Source organism: Anastrepha ludens, chromosome 6 (genome assembly GCF_028408465.1).
Source record: "Anastrepha ludens isolate Willacy chromosome 6, idAnaLude1.1, whole genome shotgun sequence".
Lineage (NCBI taxonomy): Eukaryota > Metazoa > Arthropoda > Insecta > Diptera > Tephritidae > Anastrepha > Anastrepha ludens.
In genome coordinates this window covers 40518775-40535872 of record NC_071502.1, presented here as the reverse complement: position 1 = coordinate 40535872, position 17098 = coordinate 40518775, and the positions used below count along the sequence as shown (strand labels likewise).

Sequence of the window (17098 nt, the reverse complement as noted above, 5' to 3'; positions counted from 1 at the left end):
TTATTTAATAAGAAACTACATAGTATATTTAAACTTGATACACGTTACTTAAAACTTAGTACGAAAATTTGTATCTTTTTTTTTTATTTATTACACAAACGTTGGTTATTTGTTACACAATATGTGGTAGTGTGTGTATATAGTATGTTCGCCTGTATATTATTTACAGTGTAAGTATTTTCAAAATTCAAATTATATTTTATTATGAATTATTAACGACAAAATATTGTACGCATGTACTTAGAGTAACTAAATTATATTTTTTATTGCATAATATATGTAAGTAAATCAATTCACATTTTTATTTTCAAAGTTTGTTTTAGTAGATATGATGGTCACATACACACACATCTGTATGTAAATACGTATGTTCGTAAGTATGCATGCTCGCACGAGTATATAAAAATTGCCTGTATAATTCGTTGAGAAGAATAGTGCAGGTTAGTGCTGCTCGATGATTGGAATGTCTTTGCGGAAGTAGAGGTTGGTTTCCTTTTTGTTACGCTGTTTTCAGTAAGAATTTTGTGATTACTAGTTTCCGATACACACTTGACTTATAATACCTTATTGAGTACCGATTAAAATTATACAAAAAATATTGGAGACTTTTATGACACAACTACGCATACAACAACAAAAATTATTGTTAGAACACAACTTTTCTGAGATATCATTAGTAAGTACTTTTTTTAATAAATATAGTTGTATAATTTGTGCTTGTGTTTATTGTAGTAATATTTCAAATACATATGTACATACATATATGTATGTACTTTTCGCAAACTAACCACTGCTGAGTGTTTTCGAACGGAAATGTTTTCACTTACACAATATTTGTAAGTATGGCCAGTTGAAAGTTTCTTTATATATTTTCCACTTCATTTTCTTCTCGTCTTTCTTCTTCACGCTCTACATCATTGTCTTGCATTCGTATTCCACCAGACTATGCTGTATGCAATGATTGATTTCCGCAAAACTTGGACGTTCGTTGGGTTTACGATTCCAGCAACGTCGCATCAATGCGTACACCGATAGTGGCGTATTATCCGGACAAATTAGTACATTTCCCTCTTTGATAAACTTAATCACCTCTTCATGTGTTAGCCCAAAGTAGGGCTGCAAAGCGAAAGAGAAAATCTCCCACAAACATATGCCGTAAGCCCACACATCCGATTCAATAGAGAATTTGTTATACAATATACTTTCGAGCGGCATCCAACGTATTGGTATAACATCGTTCTCATCGCCCTTATAGTAGTCCTGCAGATAAATTTTATGTGACAAACCAAAATCGGCGATTTTCACTTCCATTTTTTCGTTGATTAAGCAATTGCGTGTAGCTAAATCGCGGTGTACAAATTTACGTTCGGACAAATAGACCATACCGGCGGCAATTTGTGCTGCAATCTGCAGTAAATGTCCCTCATTTAATTCCTGCCGATTGCGTTGTTGTATTTGGTGTGTAGCGTAGGGTGAACAGGCGCGTAGAAATTCACTCAAATCACCGGGTGACATGAATTCGAAGAGCAAGCACATGGGACGACCCAGTGCGCAAACGCCGAGAAGTTTAACAATATTGGGATGATCGAATTCGGCAAGAAGGCACGCTTCACGCTCGAAATCCATTTGCATTTGATCGCTGGCGTCGTCCTTCAACATTTTCACGGCGACTAAATAGTCGTCATTGCCAGAGACGAGGCCAGGTGCTTTGGCCTGCAAGAAGACGATGGAATTGATTTTATTAATTGTAGTGTAAAAAATTAGCACTCAAATCTGTTTACATAACACAAATGTTTCAATAAGTTTTTAATTTTTAATATCACATCTACATATTAGTCCAAGGTTAGTATTTATCTTACCGAAAAAAAGTATTTTCGAAACTGAAAAAAGCAAATCTTGAGAAACTGATAACTTAACTTATTCATAATCTTCCAGCTGCAGTTAGGGATGTTTCTAGTATCACTATGCAAACAGGTTTTGAGGTTATGTTTTGAATTTATACAAGATGGCGAAAAATTAATCTGTTTTTTATTAAATAAAAACTTGTTGAGTGATAGATCACGTACGTTGTATTTGTATATGTTCTTTAGTTTTTAGAAAAAATATAAAAACAATTTTTTTTCTTTTAAAATTTAATATTATATTAAAAATTTTTGGCAAACATTTTTTTTTTAATATTTGTCAAATACACTCTTTCTTTGATTTGTTGTACTATTGAGAAAAATTAAAAAAAAAATCTTTAAAAATTATAAAAATGTTTCTTTTTCGTACAATTTTTTTTGCGAAAAATGTATCATCCAATTTTATTTTTGACTAACTTTTTTACTGAGTATAAAAAATGAGTTTGATTATATACTACTATATTATATTTTTTAAATTACTCTGTCTAGGTCACAAAAGTCACCTTGTATGTAAAGGGTTTTCCAATAACAGGTGTTATTTAAATATATAAAAGGCTATCGATAGATGATTAACGATTTTTTATGGCCGGAATTGGATGGTATTGATCTGGACAACGTTTATTTTCAACAAGACGGCGCTACGTGCCACACAAGCAACGATCTTTACGGGAAAAGTTTCCGGACCGTGTTATCTCTCGAAGAGGTAATCGCAATTGGCCACCGAGATCTTGTGATTTAACACCTTGAGACTTATTTCTTTGGGGCCACGTGAAAGAGAAGGTCTACGCCAACAGCCCAGGGTCGATTAAGAATTCGTGAGGCTATCGAGGACATAGGGTAGCCACTTTGCAATTCGGTTATGGAAAATTTCAAGAAAAGGATATTGTCCTGTAAGCGTGGTCGTGGTGGTCATTTGCCTGATGTTATTTTCCACTATTAACGGAATACCTTCCTCTTTATAATGAAATAAATATCCGATCATTTATATTAAAAACAGCATATTTCTTTGAATATCAAAATAACACCTCTTATGGGAAAGCCCTTTAGTTAAGGGGGAAGTCTACTGTGACAAGGGAAAAAACAGGCTTATTTTCCGGATTTTATTTCTAACAAAATATTGCTCGTACATAAAATCTATTTAAACTCTTATCTTTATTATATATTTAAGTTTTTGAAAAAAAATTTTAAGTCAAAATATTCAAAATGGCCGCTGTGGCACTTCTGCAAGCGCAGGCCCGCTTTTCTTAGGTGCCTAAACGGTGTACATGAAATCTTACGTTTCGGTGATCTAAAACAAAAAAACAAAATATTGTTATCATATACATAGTATTGACTCTCGTCTGACGTAGGATTATGTCGATAAAAAATTTTGGCGTTGAAAAAAAAATTCTTGAAAAACTCTTTTCTATATGCGGTTTTGTCAACAACGGTACTTTTCTTGCACTGTGGACACCCAGGTCGTGCTCACGCAAACGCCGACGAACAGTCTCAACGCTCGAAGACACTTTTAAGGCATCTTTTCACTCAGTAACAGCCGCAAACGGAAATTGCTATGAGTATCTGACGATAGACTTAACTTCTCTTGCCGACATTGCTAGCTTTCTTCCACGCTTTTTGCCACTTGATTTGTACTTGATGGCATTACGCACTATTGTTAGTGAGCACTCAATGATATTTTGCACTTCCACATAAGTTTTTCCATCAGCAATCAATTTTTTAATGCGGGCGCGTTTCTCGGATGTGCAATTTTTCCTTCTAGACATTACTGAATGAAGAATAATAAAAATTTGGCCATTAGCTACAGAATATCAATTAAATAAACTTATCTCACCGTTTTTTTTTTATTTTCACAAAGATAGTCGCGATAATATTAATTTTTCACACACTCTTTCGCGCACTACTAAGATTTTGACTGACTAAGAAGCCGGTGCAACTAAAATTTCATGCAAAATTAACAAAACCAGGTTAAGTTTACTGATTGCATAACTTCAAGCCGACTTCTTAATCTAACGGATTTTACAGTGGATGGCGAAAAATTGTTGTGATAAAAAAACGTGGTCACTTAAATATAATGAGCCATGAGCCCTAATAAGATTCTGACCGCAACTGTAAGTACTTTTTGTGAAAAAATACTCTCATGGAGTCGATATACTCATCCTTCTCGACGGATAGTAACTTTTGCGATTTTCAATTGTCTTCTATATTCCACAACTATTTCTTAGGTATGGTTCCGTAAAAAAAAATATATATATATATACAACTTTTTCATTATTTTTCTTTTAATATAATATGCCTTATTGATAATTAAATAAAGCTAATATATTTCCACCGTGAAACATTTTTTTTTTCAACTCTTAGAATTTTGCCATGCTTCGAAAGGCTAACGTCTATTTCAGTTTTATCTAACGAAATTTCCATGTGATACCTAAATTCAAATATCTGGACTGTCACTCTAGTAACTACATTCCTCAAATTCTGCTGAGCGGTTTTTAATGTTACAAAATCAACAATATGCTGAAGTAAATATAAATCGAATTTGGTATACTTTTCACCAGATTACCTGAAACACTCGACCGAAAGCGCCTTGCCCCAACGAGCGCACATACACGATATCGCCCCGCGGATATTCTAGCTTCTCCAACTTGGTATTTAAATTGGTTTTCGGTTCTGCTGAGCTATGCACTGTTGCTGTACTTTTAATGGTGCCACACTTGTTGATCATCATAGCAACTGCATTATTCGAACCCAAAGTTTCCCTGCTTTCTGTTAAATTACAGTCACCACTGCCACGCACGGATATATTGCACTCGGACGTTGGCACCTGTTGCCTTTGCTGTTGCACCGAAAACTCCTTGTGTTTTGAAATTTTATGCACTAGCAAAATAATCAAATGCAGCGCCACTATGCCAACGAAACCAATGCCTGCGAGTAGGAAGATCATTGATGGGGTGAAGAAAGTTTCCATTATTATAGGTGTATTGAGATCTTTGGCGGTGAGATCAATGTAATCGGCTGCAAGCAATAATTATATATATATTTAAATATATAAAATTAATAAAAAGTGGCTTTTTTTTAAAGAGCTTACGGCAGAGAGCTATATCACAATGCTGCCAACGCACAGACTCATCGAGTGTATAACACCAGGGAAAAGGTTCTTCTCCACCAGCATTGCGGCAGTAATTTTCCCCTTCTGCTATTTGCGGAAACACTTGTGGTGGTTGGATATGTTTATGTGGATGTTGTACATCCCAGCGTTGACAAGGTAAACCCGATTTTGTAAAATTTACGGTGCCAACGTAGTAGCGGCCATTGCCGTTGCGACAATCGTCTGTACAAAAAAAAAGGAAATTAGTAAAAAAAAATTAAATACTTTTGTTAAAAGTTTATGATTTTTTTTCCGCCCTACTTACAGCTAATTTCATCTTCTTTGATTTCTGTGAGCCCAATATAGGAGCAATTCGGCTTCTTTGCTGTGGCGTTATATCTTGGCAATACACCACAGTTGGGCAGTCGAAAATGTCCACGACTCTTCAAAAATATGTTACGCTCATTCTTCTCTTCAATCAATACCCAATCATTATAGCAGAATTGTAGATGAGTGGCTGTACAATCCTCATAACAAAGCGGTACCTTAATTGTGCGTCCATTTTCAGTTTGACAATGCGGAAATGCATAGGCGCATAGCATTTTCTGTAATGAGACGTTTTAAGTTTATTACCACAACTTCAGCATAAAGGATCACTTACCTCTGCGGCTACACGACATAATCCCGACAGGTCTGCAATTAATTCCTCCCATAATGCGGTTGTTATCTGCTCATTTTTCCAGCCGCCCGTTGGATCTTCACGACTATACCACACCTGCCCGCTTATATATTGCTTACAAATTTTACCATTGTATGGTGCACAATAGCCCTTCTCTTCGTATTCATGCTCGCGCCACCGTTCAGCACCCTGAGCGCTGTATTGATGGTGATGATGCTGGTGGCGCCCTCCTGCTGCCCCACTGTTTTCCTCCAATGACGCCTTCAGTAACCCAGCATCAGAAGCATTGGCGCTGCCGCTTGTAAACAAAAATACCGCAGCCACCGCGAGCAAAACAAAAGTCCGAGTACAACAAAAACAACCGCCGATAAAGTGGCCTAGAGTAAAATTGCCGCCTTTGCAACATTTCCACTTAAATTTGACGCCAACACTCCCCACTCCAAATATAGAGTTGCTTTTGGTGATTGCTTTTCGTTGCACACCCTTTTTCACAATGCTCGTGCACTTCATCCTTGTAAAAAATCTTGTTTTTCACTGTGTTTTATTATGATTTTTTAACATTTTTATGGTAAAAAATATACTACTTTACTTTAGTATAGAGATACAGATATTTTTTACCATACTTTTGCAATTTTTTATTGATATTTTGCAATTTAAATGTAGTTAAATTATTTTTTCTGCCTTTTGAAGACGCCTTACGAACCGTGACTGACAATTGGTAGGATAATGGATAGTAGGCATTGCTAGGGGTGGTTTTGGCACCAGTACAGGGATGTTTCACTGCATTTAAAGGATTACACAAAGAGGACGAAAACCGTTTACGGCAACAGCTGACTAACATCTTACGTGATAAAGGAAAGAAGGTATGCGAGTTTTACATATTTTATTAAATAATCATCATTAACGTTACACTACAAATGTGATTAAATTGCAAAATGTATACACCACACTTAGTTTTCTTCATCTGGAATGGATTCCAAGCCCTGTGGAAGTATAAAAAATATATTTCACTTATTTAATTACACGTTTAGTGCAAAATGTTCGAAAGTAAGTTTTTAAATAATTTCGCTGGCTCGACCTTTTTTTGGACACTTTTCAAACTATTAAATTTATAAACAAAACAGGGATTTTCTTTATTTACATTTATGCGTATATTTGTAACAAGGAAAAGCCTTTTTAAGATATGTTTCATGCTGCTACAACAAAATTAATCAAGTACTTAAGGTGTTAAAATAAATAATTAGGTGTTTCACAAAGTGTCCTAAGTGCTGTTGCAACAGCATAAATATTCTCCATACATGTACGAGGAGTGACAGCTCTTGGTCGGTTATAAATCTGGGTGTTTCGGCAAGATAGAACCGACTGCTGTGGCAACGCTGTAGTATTACTTATGTTGCAAAATCTTCAACGGTTAAATAAATATTTAGAGGACATGAAACCAGTGAAGTTTTAAATTACTTGTAAGGTTCCTTGTCAATTAACTAAATATGTTTTTAGCCGTTTCAAGTTTACTGCAGCAATACCACTCAAACATTCCTAACCGAGAATTAAATTGTATATCTTGGAAGCGACCTAATACTTTATGATTGTTCTTACTCAGTGGTGTCATTGGTTGCTGATGGGGCTATCGGTACGAAAGAACCAATATTTTCTATCAGCAATAGGAATTGTAGCCAGAAATGATTCAAATGTAAGCTATATTAAGTGATATAGTTATTAGGAACAATGGAGCACCGAATGTGTGCACTTTTGAAATTATTAGTTTTGGGTAATAGTTTCAGCACAAAAAACTTTTTTAATTATAGGCGACAAATAAAAACTCTGCATATAATTAATCAAGTTAAATTATACCTCAATAACTTAATAGAACAACACTTATAATAAAGTATTATTTCTAACTTCCAACTAGTCGATACTCACATTCTGAATGTACGGATTATTGGTTAATCTAGTGTCGCGTAGATACAATACTCTCGAAAAACGTTCATCCATATCACGGCGGTAGGACTGTATAGAGTACAAAAAAAAAAACACAGAATAATTACAAAAATATATCGTGTCAGGAAATTGTTGTCATCAAGTGTTGCAGAGTATATATTTTAATATTCATTCGATTTATATTCACAAGATTATATAAGTTGGCCGTATTGTCCGGTGTGTGTCCCAATCAACTTTTACTTACATTGTCCAGTGTCAACTTGTTAATACCCCACATAGCGTATACGGGCACCGCAAGCAGGCTAGCGATAATACCAGCTGTAGGTAAAATTTCGTACCACATATTGTATTCGTTTAGTAGATTTGGACTTTTAAAGTAAATCTCTTTGCAATCCTCGCAACTATACAAATGCGATTTTTTTTCACAAATCCCTATACTGTTAGTAATAGATGTGACAACTAAATCAGCTGTTGACTGTCAGAAAGAAATGGAAGCGCTAAGCTCTAGTGAAATGTGACGGCGTCAAATTTAAGCAACATAGTAATGGGTCTGAAAACATTCTGTGGCTAATATACATTTTTTCTTTAAGATGTTCACAGTGTAAAAAATAATAATATAAGGACCACATTTTATCCATTAGCGATATGATTTTGATTTAAAAAATTTAGTATTGTTTAACACGTTTATGTGATTTATTGAAAATTTTCAGTTGAAATGATGTATAAATAAATAATTGAAGTATTTTTTTTAAGTGCAATTGAATTAGAAATAATTAGTTTTTAACGCGACATCTATAGTAAGTAATTTGCGTGACTCTCCAATTTCACCTGTCACTCACCGCTAATCGCAAACGGCAAGAACAACAAAAAGTACAACACCAACCAAATTGACAGCAAGCAAACGGTGACAATTGCATTTCATCGTTCCTTCCAAAGACGGCAGAAAAAAGCGTTGATTAGGTTTTTTAGAGAGGAAATTTTTCGCAATTAGCTTTAATTTAGTAAATATAAATCTTGTGTGGTTTTTCCCCACAAAGTCTAACGCAGAGGCGCGATAAAAGGAATTATCAGCACGAGCAAATTTGTAGAGAGTCTGAGTACGTCCAGAGGATACGTAACGATTAGTACCGTTGTAAGCCAATAAAAATTATAAGGGCGAAGTAAAAACAGGCGCAAACAATAATGGCGGCTAGCAATAGCAGTGGAATTGTTGAGGCTACTTTTCCAACCGGTGCTTTGGTGCCTAAAGCTGAAACTGGTGTTTTAAACTTTTTACAAAAATATCCAGATTATGATGGGCGTGACATTGTAATCGCCATATTCGATTCCGGTGTGGATCCACGTGCCTCAGGTTTGGAGGTAAGATTATTGTACAATACGGTCCATATTGTTGGTATATTGTGTAAATACTTGTTTTTTTTTTTTACCGCTTGGTAGAAGCTCTGTGATGGTAAAACAGTTAAGGTGATTGAACGCTTTGACTGCACAGGCTGCGGTGACGTGGACATGTCAAAAAAAGTAACTGGTTCTGAAAAAGGTTTCATCACCGGCCTTTCGGGTCGTCAACTTAAGGTAAGCAAAAAGAATTCTGGGCTTAACGTACATATATTTTAAAGGTAAATATGACCTCAAAACACATGCTAAATAAATAACAATTCTACACGCACTTCATTACTTGGTTACAATTTACTAATAATTTTACTAAAAACATTGAATTCATATGCACTTAATTCAAGGTGGTAAACATATGTACCTACAAGTAAATCAAACAATAGTTATCGAAAATCATTGGCTTGGGATGTACGAGAATTTGGAATACAGTTAGAAAAAAACTTGAAATAAATTCGGCATTTAAACGCGATTTGCGAGCATTGCTAAATATTTACTTACATAAATGCATTGTATCTTTAGGACAGATATCTTTTCTATCTGTGGATAATTAACAATTATGTTTGTTTTGCTTATAAATATATATGTACATATGTATGTGCAATGCACAATTGTATTTGTTTAATCTTATCACTCACTGTATTGTAGTTGGCACCTCAAATGACTGCTTCCAACACTGCCAATGGTCAGTACCGCATTGGTTTGAAAAATTTCGATGAGTTATGCCCATTCAAGGTGAGGGAAACCATATCAAACTACTACAAAGTCAAAGAGTGGGACGGCCCTAGTAAGCTTTCCATTGCGGCGCAATCCCGTAAAATTAATGAATTCGAAGCTCTAAATCCTGGTGTGTGCACTAAAATATATTGCCTTCATTAAAAAGAAAATAACGAATTGTTTGCAGACGTATCGAAGTTATCCTGGAGCAAGAAGTTGGTTAAGGAGGATTTAGAAAATACTTTAGAAATGTTAAACAATTATGAAAAAGCCTATAAAGATGTCAAAACTACCTACGATATTATTTTATATCAAACTGCAGATGGTTGGCAAACAGTGATTGACACTACAGAGAAGGTACTTAACAATTGAGATAAAAAATACAAAATATCAAACTTCATATTGCATATATTTCAAATGCATAGGGCGATCTTGAAAATGCGCTGTATATTGGCGAGTACTCGAAGACTCGTGAAATAAAAAATGTTGATGATTTCTTGTCCCTTTCCATCAATGTTCATGACAATGGTGATATGCTAGAGGTTGTGGGCATGTGTTGTAAGTTAAGACATTTATTTAGTTTTGAAAGTGAAAATGCATAACTACTGTCTATAAACGATTTCAGCATCGCATGGCACTCATGTCGCTTCCATTGCCAGTGGTAATCATGCTTCCAAAGATGTTGATGGTGTAGCACCTAACGCGCGTATTATTTCGCTTACGATTGGTGATGGGCGTTTGGGGTCAATGGAGACAGGCACAGCACTAGTGCGCGCAATGATAAAAGTTATGGAATTTTGTCGATCAGGCCCCAAAATCGATGTGATCAATATGAGCTATGGCGAACATGCACATTGGTCGAATTCTGGGTAAGTTTATTGTAGAATGATTTTAATGAGCTAAAATTGTTTATTTTATTAAATTTAAAAATTATTTAATTTTAAAATGTCTAACGATGAATCTACTTTGAAATTATAATGCGATAAAATAATTAAAAAATGAAATGAATTGACTATGAAAGTCCTTTGGTCGTTGATAAGAAACGTAAAAAGAAACGGAGAGCTTACATGAGGTAATATTCTACACCCGTTTGTTTGATTGTTAGTCGTGAATTAGTACACTTTTTATTAACGCTTGTTCATTTGTGAATAACAATGCGTTTGCACGCACCTATAAAATATTAAAAAAAAAAATTCAAAGTAAATTCAGTTGCTGAGTTGAAATATTTTCTGTATTCTTTATTTAGAAGAATATAAATTGATTTATTTATTTAAAATGATTTGTAAACTTATTTTATTATGATTTTCAGTCGCATTGGTGAATTAATGAGTGAAGTAGTGAACAAATACGGCGTTGTGTGGGTGGCGTCGGCCGGTAATCATGGCCCTGCTTTGTGCACAGTCGGCACGCCACCAGATATTAGCCAGCCAAGTTGTATTGGTATGCAAAATATCCTCATTCTTTGCATTTTGTAATTTACTCGAACTAATTGTCAATCAATTCATAGGTGTCGGCGCTTATGTCTCTCCACAAATGATGGAAGCGGAATATGTGATGCGTGAAAAGCTGCCGGGTAATGTGTACACATGGACATCGCGCGATCCCTGCATTGATGGCGGTCAAGGTGTAACCGTTTGTGCGCCCGGTGGGGCCATCACTTCAGTGCCGCAATTTACCATGAGCAAATCGCAATTGATGAATGGCACCAGTATGGCTGCTCCACATGTTGCTGGCGCTATTGGTATGTAACCAAATGGCTGCTAGTTTTTCAATACTCATATCTGAACTCCTATTTTTACAGCCCTGCTAATATCCGGTCTCAAGCAAAAGGGCATTAAATATTCACCTTACAGCATCAAACGCGCAATCGCTAACACTGCCACTAAGCTGAGCTATGTAGACCCATTCGCACAAGGCAATGGTTTACTAAACGTGGAGAAGGCGTTCGAGTATTTGACACAACATGAGAATGCCCCAGAAAATATGATGAGGTGGGAGAATGTAATTATTGGTATTTTACAGTTTACAGTTTTTGCAATAATAACAGATTTTCCGTGCGTTGTGGTACGCAAAATGCCAAAGGAATACACATACGGACAGGAGTGTTAAAGAAACCAATAGAATATGATGTTTCCATTGAGCCAATTTTCTTTAACGATTTAGAAACTGGTTAGTAGTTAAACATAAAAACTTTTAAAATTTGTTGTAGTGTATGAATAATTTTTTACTCCTTTTCTTAGAACCACAACAAAAGTTCACTTTTAATTTGCGCTTGAATCTGGTGTCCTCGCACCCGTTTGTGCAATGTGGCGCTTACTTGGATTTAAGCTATTCGTCGCGTTCGTTGACAGTCAAGATTGATCCTTCCGCACTGCATCCCGGTGTGCATACGGCAATGTGAGTGAGGATATTCCCCCCAAATAATTTGATCGTTTTTGTAGATGTTATTATTTTTGAGAAAGATTTGAATTCAAGCTAATATTCAAATTTGTTATTGCAGTATATCTGCGTATGACTCAAACTGCATACAAAAAGGCGTGCTATTCGAAATACCGGTCACGGTGGTGCAACCTCATACCATCAATTGCAGCGAAACACACATCTTTGAATGTTCATCTGCTAAGAGCGATGGTAGCATAGAATTCCAGCCAAACACTATACGTAGGGACTTCATTTTGGTGCCAAATCGTGCCACATGGGCCGGTGAGTTTGCGGCTTTACATGTGAAAAAATAACCGGACTTGTTTTAATGCGAAAATTTCTTAAGTCGGAGCCAATTTGTTTCAATTTTGTCTCGCTAAATACTTAAAATCAGAATACTCACGATTGTCCATATATTTATGAAAACGACTTTTGTTATACTTTTCGCAGTTCTGCGCATGCGTTCGACTGAAAAAGATCGCGAAAAAGATATTGGCAAATTCTTTGTGCACACAATGCAAATTCTGCCAAAAACGTCATGTCGCGTATTGGAGAATATGAAGATTTTGGCTGTGAATTCCGACACTGACTCTACACTTCACTTCATCTGCGAGGTAAGGAGTTACTGTTATGCATTTTTATTACTAATTTCTTTATCAATTAACATAAATATATTTTTGATTTCAACAGGAAGACAATATTCTGGAACTTTGCGTTGCTAAATATTGGTCCAACTACGGCACAACGCATATCAAATACAGTTTAGAATTTCATGGCATCCAAGCGATCAGTTCGAGCCCATGTAAGTAAAGCCTGTAGCCAAATAAAATTTGAAGTGCTTTGTGAATTTTAAACTACATACATTTATGTATGTGTTTTCCCACCCGCCTTTAGATATAATGCAAGCGGCACGTGGCATTCACAAATTAGACTTTGTCGCCTTGAACCGCGAAGAATTGCAACCGCAAATTCAACTAAAGGCTGCCGCCGTTGTGCTGCGACCCAACGATTCGCGCATTACTCCTCTAAGCGCAACGCGCGATGTTATACCCGAAGGTCGCCAAATTTATCAAAATCTCCTCACCTATACGCTCCAAGTATCCAAAGCACAAGAAATCTCATTGTATGCGCCTCTTTTCAATGCATTGCTCTACGAGTCCGAATTCGAGTCACAGCTTTGGATGGCGTTCGATGGTAATAAGGGATTTCTTACCTGCGGCGATTCACATTCGCACAAAGTTTATACGAAATTTGAAAAGGGCGAGTATACGATTAAATTACAAGTACGCCACGAAAAGCGTGAACTGCTAGAGAAAGTCTCGGAGGCCAATATGGTAGCGCTGTTTAGGTTGACCAACGCCATTAGCCTTGACTTTTTCGACCATTTCAATAATTGTTTGACTGGTAGGCGTAAGTTTACCACCTGCATAGTGAAAAGTAGTCCACCCAAAGTATTATACGTTGCGCCGCTGCCACAAGAAAAGCTAACAAAAGCTAACTTGCCGGCGAACTGCGCTTGGTTGGCCGGCGCCCTTACAGTGGCCAAGGATGAGGCAGTACGGCGTGTTGATGCACACGATTTTAAATACTTACTGAACCCGCCAGACAAGAAGAACGGCAATGGAGGTTCTGGAGCTAATTCAGGGGGTGGCAGTGGAACGACAAATTCTTCCAAATCTAAAACTAATATGTCGATTGCAAGCACAACAACAACATCTACCCCTACGACAAACACAGCTACAGCTGGCGGAAATTCCGCTGCCTCTGGAGATGGCGCTGCCTCGCCAAAGAAAACGACGCCCGACGAGTATGCAGAGGGCTTGCGTGACTTCCAATGCATGATGATCTCCAAATGTGGTGAGTGCTTTTGAAATGCATTGATTTGAATTTATTTGTTAATGCATTTTTACGCTACCAGAAATCGGCAAGGCTGAGGACATTTACGATGAGGTAATTGCTGCGCATCCCAAACATTCGGTAGCCCATGTTTTGTACATGCAAAATATCGAGGCAACTGAATATAAGCAACTGTTGCCATTCGCATTCAGTACAATGGTAAACACAAATGTGGATGACGACAACCATAAAGAGGAAATGGTGAGAATTCGCACTGCATTGCTGCGTGTAGCACAGCTGGGTGGCTTCGTCATAACCGACATGAGTGAGGAATATGACGCGTTAATGGCATATTATGGTATGAAGAACGACACCCGTCCAGATGCCAATAAAATTAAGACGTAAGTCAATTGGATTTTTTCCTGTAGAAGTTGCAAAAGTTATATAAATTTGAAATTTCCAAAAACAGCAATATGGATAAGAAAAAAGCCAATTTCTTGGAAGCGCTAGCCCGAAGTGGTGTGGCAAAAATCAAGATAGGCATTATCGATGGCAAAATGAAAAGAATCTTGCCCGAGTTAGACGAAATCTATGTCGAAATTTCCAAGTTGGCTGACCCAACTGACTCAAAGGTTAAATAAAAAAACAACAAGTTTATTACTCTTTATATATATCTCTCTCTCTCTCTCTCTCTCCTTGTTTACAGGTTATCCAATTTACGCTCTGGCATGCTTACGCGAATGCTCAATATGGCCGCATGTACAAAATACTGCAAAAAATGTACGAGGAGAAAAGGTCGCGGGATATACTCGAAGAGTTTAGCTCGCTAGCAGGTGCTTTAGAATTCGGGCATGTACAGAAGGTCATACAACGTATGACTGTAACCGCATATCCACATAGCTATCGTGTATTCTAAATAATTGGCACAAAACTATGAAGAAACAACTAATAGCCAGAACGAAGTGTGCGCACATTATAAGCAAAGATCTAAAAAACAAAACAAAACAAAAAGATTTATAAATTATCTACTTAGTACATATAGTCCATTTGTTTCCATCTATATATGTATGTAAGATTATCTTTCTTAAGAAAGCGTGTATTAAGTTTTTATGTTTAAATTGTTCTTCAGCACTTGTATTGTAATCGTGAAATTACCCCATGAAGTTGTAAACACCTCAGCAATTGAAACAAAAAGTAAAATTAAACAACTTTTTATTACGCAGTTGTTGTTGTTGTTGTTGTTTTAACAGCATAGGTAGCCCTGTCTGTATAGGCATATCATCGGTCGTCTTCGTCTAGCTCATCTAGGGATAGGCCCAGGAAACATGCTGTTTCGACAGGTTGTCGAAGAGGTGGTTAGTGTCGTGCGGGGTACCTTCACATGCCGGAGGAGGAGTTTAACCTGCTACAGTATCCAGAACGTAATTGTGCCAATGTTACATGAGTCTCAAGGGGAAGCTGGAGCTCTTCATCTGCAATAGGTGGTGGTTGGACTCCGATTACGGCATTCACAGGATGGGAGTTCATGAAAGTGGTAACGGTCTCCCGGTGAATGTCGTTTATTGACTGTCTAAATACTGTCCGGTCCAGTAGGTTGCGGTCAGTTTTGTCCTGAATTTCGTCAGCGTAGTCTAAGAGGTGTCTCCTGACGTGTCTGCGAGGCGGCTCAGGCTCAAGCAGGTGTCTGCAGGGGTGAAACCTGCGGTAACATCCCAGCAGGAACTGCTTGCTGAGCAGTTTGTTGTGCTCCGCTACTGGGAGCATTTGTGCCTCGTTATGTAGATGTACGCAGTCGTGTGTTTTAATTACAGCCTGGATATAATTAAAATAGCGGCCGCCATAACCGAATGCTTTGCGCGTGACTACCAGGTTTTTTCTAAAGTGGTCGCCTTGCGGCAGACAATGGCAACCTTTCGAGTGTATTACAGCCATTAAGAAACTCTTAAAAACCATCCGCTGTGCGGAGGCGAGATGAAAGTGTAGGTCCTCCATTTGTGGCACAATATCACGACCCACACCACAAATTGGGGAAGAAGCTCAGCGAAATTTCTAACATCGCATGTACTCGCCACATATATATAATTAAAATGAAGGCTTCTCCATGTAGAGATTAGTACTGAGCAGTTCCGCAGCCTTCGATGCAGCTGCAACTTCAGCTCGTAGAATTTTACAACGATCGGACAACCGAAAGAGAGATTTAAGGCGCTAATACATCACTTCCTACCCTACAATCAAGCTTAGGCGTCTGTATAAATGACTGCATCAGGAAATAGGCCCTGTTTTTAAATTGCTCTGAGGAACATATAAAAGTCCAGAGGTTTAACTAGTGGTTAGGGCTACTTTTGGTGTGGTTATAAAGGTTTAAGAAAATGAAATCAAAGCCATGTCATCGACTTAAGGTAGTAGCCCGGTGTGACGGGTTCAAAAAATCGAATTTGTTTTTACATTTTTCGGAAGAAAAACATCTTAAAAATATACTATAAAAATTTCAGACAGAAATTTTAATTATTTTTAAAGTTATAGCTAAATTAAGAGAGCACGCCGTAGTGTGTATGAAAGCGTGTGACACGCCAGCAGTAGCTGTTGTCGAAACTTTAAGCGCGTTTTTCTCAAAACCATGTTTTCGAAATTTCGGCGAATCACTGACTCAAAACTATTCAACCGATTTGGCTAAAAATGTAACCCGTTATTCTAGACGCACATATCTAGATCCCGGATCTTTTAAAACATTTAATTTTTTAATACGAGGGGTGCCTTTTATGTTTCGGGATTCGAAAACAAAAACAAATTTTAATCATCGAAAATCCCTTTATTGTTTTTCAAAATATTCTCCATGATGATCTATACACTTTTGCATGCGTTTGAACCAATTGTCGAAGCACTTTTGCCACTCTGAATGAGGTACCTCCAAAACATGCATTCTGAATGCCGCAACCGCTTCTTCAGGTGTCAAAAAACGTTGACCTCTCAGTTTGTGTTTTACGTACGGGAATAAAAAGAAGTCATTCGGTGCCAAGTCAGGACTATACGGCGGATGACCCATTAATTCGATGTTTTGGGTGCTCGAAAATGCAGATGTTTGAGCCGATGTGTGAGAGCTCGCATTGTCCTGGTAAAGAGTGATCCGTCTTT

At 37.2% G+C, this 17098-nt stretch overlaps 3 protein-coding genes across 3 annotated transcripts; 1 reads left to right on the top strand and 2 right to left on the bottom strand.

Annotated features, from left to right (window-relative positions):
- Nucleotides 1-259: 259 nt before the first annotated feature.
- Nucleotides 260-6429, bottom strand: LOC128868596 (tyrosine-protein kinase transmembrane receptor Ror2). The gene is made up of 5 exons (XM_054110871.1): nt 5648-6429; nt 5312-5591; nt 4987-5229; nt 4462-4913; nt 260-1713 (listed from the first exon to the last, which is right to left on the bottom strand). The coding sequence occupies exons 1-5, from the start codon at nt 6173-6175 to the stop codon at nt 910-912; spliced, it is 2307 nt and encodes a 768-aa protein (XP_053966846.1). The 5' UTR covers nt 6176-6429; the 3' UTR covers nt 260-909.
- Nucleotides 6430-6533: 104 nt separating this feature from the next.
- On the bottom strand, nt 6534-8057 carry LOC128868598 (uncharacterized). Its single transcript, XM_054110873.1, has 3 exons — nt 7848-8057; nt 7586-7672; nt 6534-6648 (listed from the first exon to the last, which is right to left on the bottom strand). Exons 1-3 carry the CDS (start codon nt 7944-7946, stop codon nt 6616-6618), a joined length of 219 nt encoding a protein of 72 aa, XP_053966848.1. The 5' UTR covers nt 7947-8057; the 3' UTR covers nt 6534-6615.
- Nucleotides 8058-8481: 424 nt separating this feature from the next.
- LOC128868594 (tripeptidyl-peptidase 2) lies at nt 8482-15188 on the top strand. Its single transcript, XM_054110870.1, has 18 exons — nt 8482-8962; nt 9041-9175; nt 9641-9839; nt 9897-10066; nt 10135-10267; nt 10335-10578; nt 11019-11149; nt 11217-11450; nt 11511-11700; nt 11757-11878; nt 11950-12106; nt 12210-12412; nt 12581-12744; nt 12821-12932; nt 13025-13987; nt 14049-14367; nt 14436-14598; nt 14673-15188. The coding sequence occupies exons 1-18, from the start codon at nt 8786-8788 to the stop codon at nt 14880-14882; spliced, it is 4026 nt and encodes a 1341-aa protein (XP_053966845.1). The 5' UTR covers nt 8482-8785; the 3' UTR covers nt 14883-15188.
- Nucleotides 15189-17098: the final 1910 nt, after the last annotated feature.